Genomic DNA, 13547 nt, shown 5'->3' with positions numbered 1-13547 from the left:
AAAGGTGAAAAGATAGTATTAGAAGTCAGTCCGTCCTAGAAAATCAATAACCTAGATAGAATGCACATCCGTTGAAACACATTTTAATATTTCTCACTTGTGGACTTGAGCTAGAGATTAATCGATTTATCTATTCTTGTGTCAAAGAAATGTTCTAAAGAAAAAGTTTGTTGTTATGCGTTACAAATTGATTTAGAAAAATCTCAGAATGCAAACCTCCAAGAAACTCCATTCCCAAATATAATGCGCCGACCATTTGACCCATCTTAGCACCAGGAAATCATCGAATCATCAAATCATCGCTCACCATGGAATCTAGAATGCAATCCAGCATTTACAGCACAGCATACGCACTAGCATAGCTTACCGAACCATCATCCACCCTCGTAACTTCATTACTCCGTTCGTACCTCACGAATTTGAATTTGCCCTTTTCCTCATCCAAATTCTTGTCCCCCTTCACTTTTTCAATCGCAGCCATTATCACTCCAATCGGATGTCTCCCACAAACCGTATTCCCGGTCTCTTCCAGATTATCTAGAAATTCTTGATGCACGCCCCCGGAAATGGCATCCATGGATAATTGATCTAGGCGTCCTATGCTCTCATGAATTGGTGGTTGCGTCGGTGCTTTGTCCCGGCGCGAAAGCGAGTACCCGCCAGATTTATCACGGGCTTCGGAAGATGGACTCGCGGGGAGATAGTATGTGTATTGGAAGCGGGGACCCCAGTGGCAGAAATCGGAGGAGATGATGAAGATGTTGGAGGGGTCGGAGAGGTAGGGGGCGAGAAGGGAGCCGAATTTTCGCTCGGTGGTGGGGTTGGTGTTGCCGACGAGGATGGGTATTAGCGGGGGGAAGGATGAGGGGGAGGGGAAGTTGAGAGAGAGAAGTTTGTAGATGTAGGGGAGATGCATTTCTAGAGAGTGCTCGGTTTCATCTTGGTCGGTCGACATTTTCTTGAATTCCCCGGTGGCGGATAGTTCTTGCACGAGAGCGGTGTCGATTGCTAGATCCCCTAAGGGAGTGGCATATTTCGAGTGTTTGGATAGTGCACATTCAGTGAGGTACCAAGCGTGAGAGGGCCCAAGGAGGAAGATTCGTTTTGCGGCGGAGAGATCGAGGGTTGCGTAGGCCCAGGCGGCGGCGGGTCCGGAATAGGAATATCCTGCGTGGCTTTAATTTGTTAGAGAGTTTTGACGAGGGAACATGGGGATAGCTAACGGTGCAATGATGACTCGAGCACCTGGAACGGGTAGTTTTGTGTCGGAAATGGTGGAGGGGACTTGGGATAGCCAGTTATCGAGTTCCGAGGATAGCTTGCTCGGATTCGATGTATACCACAAGCCGGCGTGGCTGGCTTCTCGAGTACTACCCATATTGTTCTGGCTGGTTGTGATGGTAGCTTCTTGGGTATGTTTGTTGTGAGGTTCTAGAATGATGATGATGTTGTTGCTGATATGATACAGTTATCGTGAGGTGTGGGGGTGAATGGCGGGGTACCTAGCTAAGCTTAACCTTACTATTTGAATTCCCGAAGTTCAGGCGGTGCAACACTAAGCTTCGTCTTCTTTCCCATGTGGAGCGGCGTCTTCTTGATTTTTGATGGCGACATGAGGCAATGCATTGTTCTGGTTCTCTCACAAACGTTGCTGTTTAACTATGTGCGATTATCGGGGTTCTCCATTTCATTACATTCAAAAGTCAATCTAATACTTGCCTGGTACACGTCGTCTGTCAAGCCTGTTCCTTCGGATGTACACCACCCTTGAAACACTGAGGCTCTCGATGTGTTTGCGCGGCTTTTAGCGGTCAACACGCGTTTAGTGACGACGATGTGATGCTCGGTTTTGCGAGATCGAATAGGAGAATAATGATACATATCCATTATCTTGGCGTGCATATTTCTACATTGATTCTTCCTAGGCAACAATGTTTGTCGGAATTACGTCAGAAGTTTGTCTGCTGTCATAGTGAATCTTCATGTCGAGATGACTTTAAATCACGGAGTCGGAATAGAGCTTACTTACTGTTCTCCCAATTCGGTGTTCAACTCCGATCATGGCTGATGACACATCATGGCATGGATACCATATGCTAGCTTTCCATCTGCAAGGGTCCTCGATAAGCAGTCGTTTATATATGTATCTCTCTTTCTATTGACCTCGATTTTATGCTTTGAAGTATCAATCACGAACTGGAAATCATGTCAAGTAACACTTCCAGTTTTGATATCTCTATCAATGACTTCGGTCCGGCCAAGTCTGTGGGATTTGACTTTACTCCACTATTCGAAGATGTAGTTCTCTCAATTGTACCATCAGTCATCTTACTTCTCTTACTCCCGGTTCGAATATGGATGCTGCGTGATCAACCTCGAAAAGTTAATTCTAGCTTTTTGCATAGCAATAAATTGGTATGGTCTGATTATTCAAGCGAGATAAAATGGAAACTAATGTTACCATAGCTGTTCTTAGGAGTTTTCACAATCATGCAAACGGCTTATTTAGTTATGAATGCCACCACGTCAACATTGAAGACACGTGCAACAATACCTGCTGCAGCTCTTCTACTTGTAGATGCCCTCGGCTTGTTTGCTTTATCGCATATTGAGCATCTTCACTCTGTCAGGCCATCTGCTCTTATCAATGTATGGCTTTTGCTCACGTTGCCTTTCGATATAGCGAGGGCAAGGTCACTTTGGTTAGTTCATGCAAATAATCCAACTGCTGCGGCCTTCACTAGTGCTCTCGGCGTCAAAATTATGGTCATCATCGTTGAAGCGGTGGAAAAGCGCCACATTCTCCTTGACAGATATCGAAACACATCACCAGAGAATACTAGTGGTATTTATAGTCGCAGCTTCTTTTGGTGGTTGAATACCCTCATGACCACGGGTTTTCAACGGGTCATTAAAAACGAAGACTTGTATCCCATTTGTGAGGAAATGAGCTCACATTACTTGTACTCCCGAGCAAGGAGCACCTGGGATGCAAGCATTAAAACAGGATCTTATTCATTGCTTTGGTCAACCTTGAAAGCCACACGCGGAGCATTTGCTCTTGGGATTGTACCACGACTTTGCACGACTGGTTTCAAATATGCACAACCTTTCTTACTAGAAAGAACCGTTGGTTTCGCGAACGACGAAAGCCAGCCTGATAGCATAGGATGGAGTTTGACTGGAGCATTTGGTCTTGTCTTCCTAGGTTTGGCTGTCTTCAATGGAGCCTATTACCACATGGCATATCGTTTTAACACGGCTGTACGCGGTTCATTAGTAAGCTTGATATATGCAAAAACCGTTGATTTGAGTATTACTGCTCTTGATGAATCAGTTGCCGTCACATTGATGGCAAATGACACAAGTATGAGATCTTCTTCCGATGTTATAAGCGTTGCTTACTTTCTTCTACAGGCGCAATTTGTGAAGGATTCACAAATATACACGAACTTTGGGCTGTTCCTATAGAACTAGGAATCGCAATGTATTTGCTTTATCGACAACTTGGTTTGCCTTTCTTGGCTCCCTTTTCCATTGCTTTGTTGTGCACAGCAGGCATTCTTCTTATGGCAAATTGGATGGGTAACGCACAAAAGATTTGGATCAGAGGTATCCAAACGCGCATTGATATAACAACTTCTATGTTAGGGTCTATGAAGGTCAGCTCTCTTACTACTCTTCGTGCATAACTTACTAAAAGCCTACGCAGGCCGTAAAAATGTTAGGATTTACAGACTCGCTCACTACCATGGTTCAATCTCTTCGTGTGAAAGAAGTACACCTTTCTCAATTATTCAGAAGGCTTTTGTGTGGTCGTGTTTTCTTAGGTATAGTGTTTTACGTCATTCGCCTGAAATATCCATCTAACTTGTGGTCTAGCAAATAGCACTGCTATCATAGCGCCGCTAGTCACATTCACAGTATTTGTGATTTCAGCTAATGTTACCGGTCGTACTTTAAGTACCTCGACAGCGTACACATCGTTATCTCTCATTGCCCTCTTGGCAGATCCAATGAATACACTGGTGAGGACGATACCTCAAATTAATTCTGCTGTTGCTTGTTTTGAAAGAATTCAAACTTTCATGTTGTCGGATGCACGAAAAGACCATCGCTTGCCATTGATAGGATCTCGATCATCAGACGCTACCAGCGATTCGGGCCAAGGTATCGAGTTGAAAGATATGTCAACTGTGGTAGATCCTTCAGCAATGATCGTTGCCCAGAATGCTAGCTTTGCTTGGAGTCAGGACGCTCTTCCTGTGATAAATGACTTCAGCTTTACCCTACCATGCTCTCAATCGCTTTTCATCATTGGTCCGGTAGGTTGCGGAAAGAGTACTCTACTCAAAGGATTACTTGGTGAAACTCCATCGTCAAAGGGCTTCATCTATGCCAAGACCGCTAGAACGGCGTATGTTGAACAAAGTCCATGGATTCAGAATGGGACCATCCAAGACAACATCTTAGGTCCATCAATCTTTGACTCGCCTTGGTATAATCAGGTTGTTCGAGCTTGTGCTTTGGAACATGACATCGCAGTTTTGCCTAATGGAAGTGGTAAGCTCGTCTTGGTTAATATCATTCCAATCTCTTTTGCATGTTTGCTTGTACTTGTCCTAGAGTAGTGCGGTCTCATATTTCTTTTCCACTGTTTGGTAAAGACTTGGAAATTCGAATTCACTGACAATGTCATAGCTACTCGTGTAGGAAGTGGAGGTATCTCACTAAGCGGCGGTCAAAAACAACGACTTGCACTTGCAAGAGCCGTTTACGCCAAAAACGAGTTCATCATTCTTGACGACGTATTTTCTGGGCTTGACCCAGAAACGGAAGAGCAAGTTTTCAAAAGACTTTTCGGAAAACAAGGACTTTTCCAAGAAATGGGAACGACTATTATTCTAGTTACTCATGCCGTTCACAGATTAGCATATTCAGATTACATCATCGCATTGGATCAATCAAGCCAGATCATCGAACAGGGTACCTTTGATCATTTGAAGACTAGTGGTGGCTATGTAGAGAATCTGGAGACTCGGCATAAATCAGAGGACTATGACTCCGAAGAACTTGACACAAAGGAGACGACCCAGAAACAAAGTCCATTCGCAACTGTCGAAAATGATGATCTCATAAATGAAGTGGCAGATCTGAATCGACAAACTGGTGATGCTTCAGTATACCAATATTATTTTGCCTCCATCGGATGGGTACCGACCGGAATCTTTTTTCTTCTTGTCTTAATATTTGGAGCAGCATCGAAATTACCGGAAATTGCTTTGACTTACTGGACTCGAGCTGTCGCTGTTGAAGGTAATAAAGCAAATCCATACTGGCTTGGAATATATGGAATGCTATCTGCTATTGCCCTGATTGGATTCGTGGCAGGCATTTCCCATTTGATGTTATATATGATGCCGAAAAGTGCAAAAGTCCTTCACCAGAGATTGTTGGATTCCGTGATGGGAGCGCCTCTTTCTTTCTTCACCGCCACAGATACTGGGACGACTACGAATAGGTATGTACTTGGGTTGTATTATCGGAATCTTGCTAACTTCAGACTCAGATTCAGTCAAGACATGTCTATAATTGATGGAGACCTTCCCTATGCGTTGGTTGATCTCTCATTGTCCATCGTGCAAGCATCAATGGGAGCTATCTTAATGTCTCTATCTGCGGGGTATTTCGCCGCAACTATTCCGGTCATCGGCCTAACAGTATGGGGCAAGTCAACACACCTTTTCTTGTATTAATAATTGCTGACCAGGAAACAGTGCTGCAAAAATTCTATCTCAGGACATCTCGGCAAATGCGTCTCTTAGACCTCGAAGCAAAATCCCCGTTGTACTCCCATTTTATCGAAACCCTTAGTGGCCTAACTACCATCCGAGCTTTCGGTTGGACCGAAAAGTTTCGCGAACAAAATCTTGCATTTTTAGACACATCTCAGAAGCCCTATTACCTCCTATTCTGTATTCAACGCTGGCTAGGTCTTGTTCTCGATCTTCTCGTTACAGTCCTTGCAGTAATTCTCATGGTGCTCATTGTCAAGCTTCGCACCGATATTAGTCCGGGCTATGTTGGTCTTGCTCTGTTGAACGTTATGACTTTCAACCAATCACTTACTCTAATTATCAAGGAATGGACCCTTATGGAGACAGCCGTTGGGGCAGTCTCTCGCCTCAAAAGTTTCGCAGCAACAACTGTAAGCGAGAACTTACCATCCGAAGTCGAATCTGTGCCAGAAAATTGGCCAGCATTCGGAGCCATCGAATTCAGAAATGTAAAAGCGTCCTACACCTCAACGTCCGTCCTGGTAATCCATGATCTCAACCTTTCTATAAAACCTGGAGAGAAAATCGGAATCTGTGGTAGAAGTGGAAGTGGTAAAAGTTCTCTCATCGCAGCGCTCTTTCGCATGTTGGAACTTCATCCTGGAAGTTCAATTCTTATTGATGGTATAGACATTAGCACAATCCCTCGACAAACGGTACGGGCGCGGTTGAATGCTGTTACTCAGGATCCCTTTTTCCTACGCAGTACTATCCGCACAAATGCTGATCCGTATAATGTTCACACTGACCTTCAAATAATCTCTGCGCTAGAAAAAGTACACCTCTGGTCTCTTATTTCGTCTAAAGGGGGATTAGACGCGCAACTCGATACCGAATTCTTTTCACACGGTCAACGGCAATTGTTTTGTTTAGCTAGAGCCATTTTAAGAGGAGGAAGAATTATCGTATTGGACGAAGCAACGAGCAGTGTGGATAGCGAAACGGATAAATTGATGCAGAGGGTTATTAGGGAGGTCTTTGAGGGGTGCACGATTCTGGCTGTTGCGCATCGGTTGGATACAATTGCGGATTTTGACCGCATAGTGTTGTTGGGTAAGGGAGAGGTGATAGAGAGTGGACGATTTGGGGAGTTAATGGAGAGGAAGGGCGCGTTTAGGGAATTGTATGATTCATAATTTGGAAGAGGGAGCGATTTCATGACTTTAGTCGACCGGGTCTATAGCCGCTAGAGATACGATAGTTAGAGATTAGTTAGGAAGGCGAATAGGTAAGATTTCCCGATGTGGGATTTCAAACAGTTAGATACGTCACCTCCACCCGATGGAACGTCCATACTCGGAAATCGTTATCAGTTGTTTCGGGAGGCTTCGGATAAGGCGTAATTTAGAAAGTAATTATACTTTGTACATTAAATTACTTATGACTTGTATACACACGACAGGAACAGCTCTATAAGATGAACTCTGAAGATGACGGCTGAGGCGTATGCAGAGGAAATCATCCGCTGGATTCGTCACCGAATTGTCAATATCATGATCATCGTCGGTGTCTTATCATTGAAGTTGTATATGAAACTGTACGGAGTACATATGTGAATTACAAGAACACCGATAGCCTGATCATTTATGAGATGGTATTAGGGATCCGCAATCGTCATGTTATCCAATTAATTTAGTGTATTGTAGTTGTAAAATTAAAGAGAGATTAGAACACCGATAAACAAGTCTGAGTGCCAATCAGAAGCGAGAAATGAAGGGGGCTCGATTTTCGAGGCTTTGATAAAGATAAAGAGCATCTCCTTTTAATCTGGAAAGCATTAATTAATTTGGTTTGATTTCAATGAAGTTGTAAAGCCTCATTATTTGATTCTCATTGAAAGATTTCAAAAAATTCTTCAACTGTAAAATGAGGTACAGAATACGCGTCGTGTCAAATCTCAACGTCGTTTCATATCCATGCAAATGCGATTGTTGATTGTTAGGATTGTTAGGCGATGAGGTTTGGTATTTACAAAATTGTTTCTTTAAATACCTGTGCGGGCTGATATCTGATATCAATGAGGGCCCTGCTGTTTCGATAAAGTTTGATAGATTAGATAGGCATAATAATGTAGGTCGGTCTCGCCGAATTCTGCGTGGGGAGCATTGTTGATCCAGTCTGTTATCAGTGTTTGCCCGTTAAGTGGATACGAGGTTTGAGTTGGGGAAGAGACGAAGAAGCTCCACTGATAGATAATGGCGGGTTGGAGAGAGGGTGGCTGCTTTTGATGATGCCTAAGAGACCAAGAGCTTATCAGGAATTAGTTTTTCTGGGTCCAAGATACTAGTAGTTCTCAAGTGGTTAGTGTAGTCATGAAAAGTGGACTTTCTGGGGAAATTCATTGGTAGTCGGTCTTCCAAGAAGTCTGGATTGAAGGCCGAGATGAATCTTGGCCCGTTGGATTTTGCTTAGGGAGGGGGATTCTTGGAATGCGGTACGAACTATTGATCACGAGATTAGCTTGAGTGCTTTGAGGAAGTATAACCAATGGAGAATATTCAATTCTGTCTGCTGATAACACCGTAGTTTAAAATAGTATGATACACATATGACGTTTGATATAAGCCTTCCTATCTGCGAGGAAGGTTTTCGAACAATAAAATCCTTCTTCCTTTCCGGCAACATCGGATGTAACGTCCTTCGAACAGGCTTCGTTGAACGCCTTGGAGAACGCCTCTTAAAGCCATCAAACGCGTGTGAACCACTGACGAACGACTTCAAGGCTGGTGATCCCTTTCACCCTTGATCTTTCAACCCTTGAGTCCTCTTGCATACGGAAATAATGTACTTTGGGTTCAATCACATGATATTTCTCGTGTCAACCAATCGGTCCAACTTATTTTAAATCCAGCCATTCTTATCTCTAATATCACAAGCACTAATATCCGAATTTCACGCGGCGTCTTCTCCATACCCACAATAATCCCAACCAAGCCTTTACCGTCGTGCATTAATTAAATCTTTTCGAAGTCTACAAGGTTCAAACCTTGAAAATCATTCAAGTCTGATTCGACGTGGCAAAATGTGGAGGTAGATCTTAGTCGTGTTTAGAGATGACATTGTGTCATAAAAATTCCATGTCAGTCAATGTGCAGCCAAAGGAAACCTGTCAAGAAGCAAGAGAATGATCGAGCTTAGAGAAGCGATGGAAACAAGAGAGGCTAAAAACACCATCCTTGAATAATTCAAGGAACTGAGAGATAGCTCGTATCTTAGTATTGGTTGCTAGGAAACTTGGGTGGGCTTATTTTTTGACTGGGTCCGACAGAAGAGGCATATCTGGAGATCGGGTGGGAGGGGTGAAGGGTTTTGCGTGGTTTATTGCGGATTTATGGGAAAAATGCAAGTGGATGCATCTGAAGTGGAAATCTTTCCGGTAAACATACTTTCTCTTCTAGGTATAACCTATGCTGATCAGCTAGATTGGGGTTCCCTCGAGAAAGGTGATATAGAAGCTACATTTCCCACTGTACTGCAACACTTCCTCCTTTTTCTTTACCAACCATAATACACGGTACCCCGAGAAGGTTATTTGAGTCGGGCACTCAAGTTGTCGAGCAGTCATTTCTTCTTCCCTTTCGCACTTGCTGTTATAATTAATTATTGATACCTTCGGATATCAACACCAAACAGTACTCGACACAGTTTCCTCTCGGTTCTCGATATAATGGAGGAATCAAAATATAATTCCGAGAAGGGTAACCCCCCTCTCACTACCACTGATACTGGTAGCCGAGAGGCATACATGGCAGATACAAAGGCACCTTGGTCAACAAGATTCGTCGACAGCTTCAAGAGAGATCCTAATGCTGCCGTAACAAAGCCAAGTCAAAGAGGTCTCGATGGACTCGAATCACATGTCTCAGGATTCGATCACAGAGCTGCTGCTGAAGCTACTGCCAACTCTGGTTTGGCTAGAGAATTGAAACCTCGTCATTTGCAGATGATTGCAATTGGTGGTTCCATCGGTATGTGAAGACAGCTCGTGTAACAGCGATTTAAACAATGAATGCAAATGCTAATGGTGCTACCAATAGGTACTGGTCTTTTCGTCACATCGGGAGCTGCTTTGTCAAGTGGTGGTCCAGCTTCGCTCATCATCGCATATGGTATTATCGGTATAATGTTGTTCTGCACTGTTCATGCATTGGGAGAAATGGCTGTCGTTTTCCCTGTCTCTGGTTCTTTCTCTGCCTACTCTACACGATTCATCGACCCTGCTTGGGGATTTGCAATGGGATGGAATTATGCTATTCAATGGCTTGTCGTCTTACCTCTGGAAATTGTCGCTGCATCAATTACTTTAGAATATTGGCCTGGTGCAGCTAACACTAATGCGGCTGCTTGGGTTACGATTTTCTTCGTGGTTATCGTTGCGATCAACTTCTTTGGTGTCAAAGGTTATGGAGAGGCCGAGTTCGTCTTCTCAATCATCAAGGTCGCTGCAGTCATTGGATTTATTATTCTTGGTATTGTTCTCAACACTGGAGGACAAGTCGGAGGTGGAGAATATATCGGAGCTCGTTATTGGTATCCCAATACCGTTCCATCCACGTATGCTGGCTATGACAGTCCGGCAAACCAGGACGCTGATGGAAAGCCTGTTCAGATTGTATCTGGCGCCTTTAACAATGGTTTCAAGGGTCTTTGCTCTGTATTTGTCACAGCTGCATTTTCTTTCGCTGGTACTGAGCTTGTCGGTTTGGCCGCAGCTGAAACCGCCAACCCACGTAAAACCCTTCCAACTGCTATTAAGCAAGTTTTCTGGCGTATTTGTCTCTTCTACATGGTCGCCTTGACCTTGGTCAGTGTTCTTGTACCATACGGAGATGGACGACTCTTGGGAACAAGTTCCACTGATGCTAAGGCCTCCCCATTCGTTATCGCCATCAACAATGCTAGAATTGGTGTTCTTCCTTCAATCATGAACGTTGTCATTCTCATCTCTGTTCTTTCAGTCGGAAACTCCTCCATCTACGGTTCCTCGCGTACTCTTGCCGCTCTTGCAGAACAAGGTCAAGCCCCAAAGTTTCTTGCCTACATTGATCGCAAGGGACGTCCTCTCTTTTCGATCATCTTCGCTTCAGTTATCGGTCTTCTCTGCTACGTCGTGGCTGGTGGACCAAGCACTGCTGCTACAGCTCTCAACTGGCTTTACTCTCTTTCCGGTCTTTCCTCCCTCTTCACATGGGGATCCATCTGTCTCGCACACATCCGATTCCGCGCTGCATGGAAAGCACAAGGTCACACCCTTGATGAATTAGCCTTCACATCCCAAGTCGGAATTATTGGTTCATGGATCGGATTCCTTCTTAATTGCCTAGTACTCATTGCACAATTTTGGACAGCTATTTGGCCAATTGGATATGCAACAATGTCCGAAACTGAGATTGCGAAAGGTTTCTTCCTCGCGTATTTGGCGGCCCCAGTTGTCTTGGCGTTTTACATTCCTTACAAGCTCTGGTATAAAACTCCATTCATGAAGGTAATGGATATGGATTTGGATACAGGAAAGAGAGATCTCGACACTCCTGCGTTGATCGAACAAGATCGCCTTGAGAAGGCTTCGTGGCCTGCGTGGAAGAGAGCTTACAAGACCATGTGTTAAATACCATAAGGTCAAGGGATAGGGAACAATGGCGTTTAGGATTGGGTAATTATATGATTATGTATCATGCTTTATTACCATGTTAATGATTGTCTTATTTTGGTGTCTTGATGCTTGATAGACATATGAGAATGGGAAAAACTGGTTGGGGATGGGCGGAGCTGGGGCTTGGAGCAGACATCTGTTAGATCAAATGTTGGTTGCTGGAATGGAGCGGAAAAGTATAGAGAGAAAATAATTGATATATCATTGCTTCTAACGATCTGGTCTTCTTCTTGATGTAACGTGGTTCACTATGTTACCTTAAAAGTTTTGAAGTTGTGGCCAGAAATTGAATACTTGAACATCGCTTACAAACAGAGCTTTCAATAGTTTGAATTAAAGCCTGATGCTCATAGGGGTTTAACGTCTGAATTTTTTTTTGGATTAGTATTCAAGCCTTTCTGTTTCATGATTTAACCTGTTCATAGGTTAGAGTCTCTAAACATCGGACTACAGTTCAGATTGTTGGAAACTATATTCATCTATTGCTTATGTATTATTGAGTAGCAAGGTTATAGTGCTGGAGTTTCAATACAACAAACAACATAATTTCAACAAATCTATTAGGATCTATCACCTCCCAACATCAGAACAAGCTAAGGTGTGAGTCAGCTCATAGGTATGTATAAGAGAATAGTAGTGTAATAGGTAGTAAGTATCTAGTTTGAGATATACACAATTTAAGGTGCGAAATCTTGTTTGGACTGTGTTTCCTGGTTTTTGGGTGTGATATGATGTGATGTGATGTAAAGAATGGGGATAGTATGGTGTGGTTGGGCTAATTTGATCATGTTTTGGGGGGTTTTCTGGATTTGTCTAGTCTAAGTCTGGTAGTCTAATATAGTGCATTATAGTATGGTGTGATAGTGTACGTTAGCCTGGGCAATCTGATGTTAAATTTAAGCTTAAAGTTAAAACGGTTTTGAGAATCTTGGGATTGCGTCACAGGCAGTGAAATAGAAAAGAACGGAATGGAAAAGAATGGAGTAGATGATATTGCTTGATGTGTTGCTAAGGTCATATCAGATAAAATTGCTAAATGTACGTTTTAGGAAAGAGGAAAACGAGCAAAAGCACGACGGAATATGGGATGGATTAAGATACCGATACCCCTTAGCAATTTTGTTCAGATATGCGAAGATAATCTGGATCATAGGATATGATGATGTTGTCATTAAATTACTCACTTTTTAAGATTACATCGTATTAAATAAAGAAGCAAGAAAGAGAGAAGAGAAAGACGGGATCATGATCGGGACAAGAATGCGGGGAACGGATTCATATAATTTAGATAGGATAACAGATATGCGACGAGATGATTGGAACTCTGAAGCGAAATTTTGATGTCGTTTATGACGATTTAGATGGCGTGAGAATTGATCGACTGTTTGTTTTGATAGATAATGTCATCCTGGAATATGAGCGTTGGGGGAGTATCTTATTTAGGAGCTGGGTTAGACTCGACACATTAACCCTCTTAGAATGAACTCTAATCAGTGAAAGATACAAGGATACAGAGAGCTAAAAGATGATCCGGCTGGAGCTATAGTTTGGAATGGTGTTCATAAGAGAGAAAGAAGGAGAGAAGTGAAGCTGGGGTGTGAGGGGAGCTGCTTTATAGTAAGATTTCTTGACTTTGTCTTGATTTAAACCGGATAAACTCAAGAGAGCTGCATTCAAGTTAGAAGCAAACCCGAAATGGGAGCGAGCGGAGTTCCTTGGAACATTCAGTAAGTAGCATCGATCCGTAATTGTGAAGCGATGATTGGGTAGGTGCAACACTCGAATTCAGTACCGCTTAGCAAGGCAGAGGAGAAGGAGTCGGTAAGAGAGGAGGATGGATATACTCTTGATGGGCAAACACAGCATTGTATTTATGTGAGTCCTTTGAATCTGTCTTTTGATGAATTTTTGTGTATCCGAATGGAGAGTTGTTTGTCATAATAGTTTCTGCTCTGGGGTATCAATCACTATTTCCCAAATTTCCGGACTAGCTTGATCAAACTTGAAGTCATTGCCCGGTTATAAAGCATGAAATGTGAATTTTCTATTCATTGTAT

The 13547-nt window shown here is 43.1% G+C and overlaps 3 protein-coding genes across 3 annotated transcripts; 2 read left to right on the top strand and 1 right to left on the bottom strand.

Moving 5' to 3' along the window:
- Positions 1–85: 85 nt before the first annotated feature.
- On the bottom strand, positions 86–1900 carry EAE97_007760 (uncharacterized protein). The gene is made up of 2 exons (XM_038878274.1): positions 1224–1900; positions 86–1175 (listed from the first exon to the last, which is right to left on the bottom strand). The coding sequence occupies exons 1-2, from the start codon at positions 1376–1378 to the stop codon at positions 335–337; spliced, it is 996 nt and encodes a 331-aa protein (XP_038731112.1). The 5' UTR covers positions 1379–1900; the 3' UTR covers positions 86–334.
- Positions 1901–2205: 305 nt separating this feature from the next.
- Positions 2206–6973, top strand: EAE97_007759 (uncharacterized protein; the record flags this gene model as incomplete). Its single annotated transcript, XM_038878273.1, has 8 exons — positions 2206–2415; positions 2467–3367; positions 3418–3662; positions 3713–3830; positions 3883–4563; positions 4702–5521; positions 5570–5727; positions 5778–6973. The coding sequence occupies 8 exons, from the start codon at positions 2206–2208 to the stop codon at positions 6971–6973; spliced, it is 4329 nt and encodes a 1442-aa protein (XP_038731111.1).
- Positions 6974–9151: 2178 nt separating this feature from the next.
- Positions 9152–11765, top strand: EAE97_007758 (uncharacterized protein). The gene is made up of 3 exons (XM_038878272.1): positions 9152–9213; positions 9260–9805; positions 9875–11765. The coding sequence occupies exons 2-3, from the start codon at positions 9505–9507 to the stop codon at positions 11443–11445; spliced, it is 1872 nt and encodes a 623-aa protein (XP_038731110.1). The 5' UTR covers positions 9152–9213; positions 9260–9504; the 3' UTR covers positions 11446–11765.
- The last annotated feature ends 1782 nt before the right edge of the window (positions 11766–13547 follow it).

Source organism: Botrytis byssoidea (genome assembly GCF_014898295.1).
Source record: "Botrytis byssoidea strain MUCL 94 chromosome Unknown BBYS_015, whole genome shotgun sequence".
Classification (NCBI taxonomy): Eukaryota; Fungi; Ascomycota; class Leotiomycetes; order Helotiales; family Sclerotiniaceae; genus Botrytis; species Botrytis byssoidea.
This window is presented reverse-complemented; position numbering and strand designations above follow the sequence as displayed.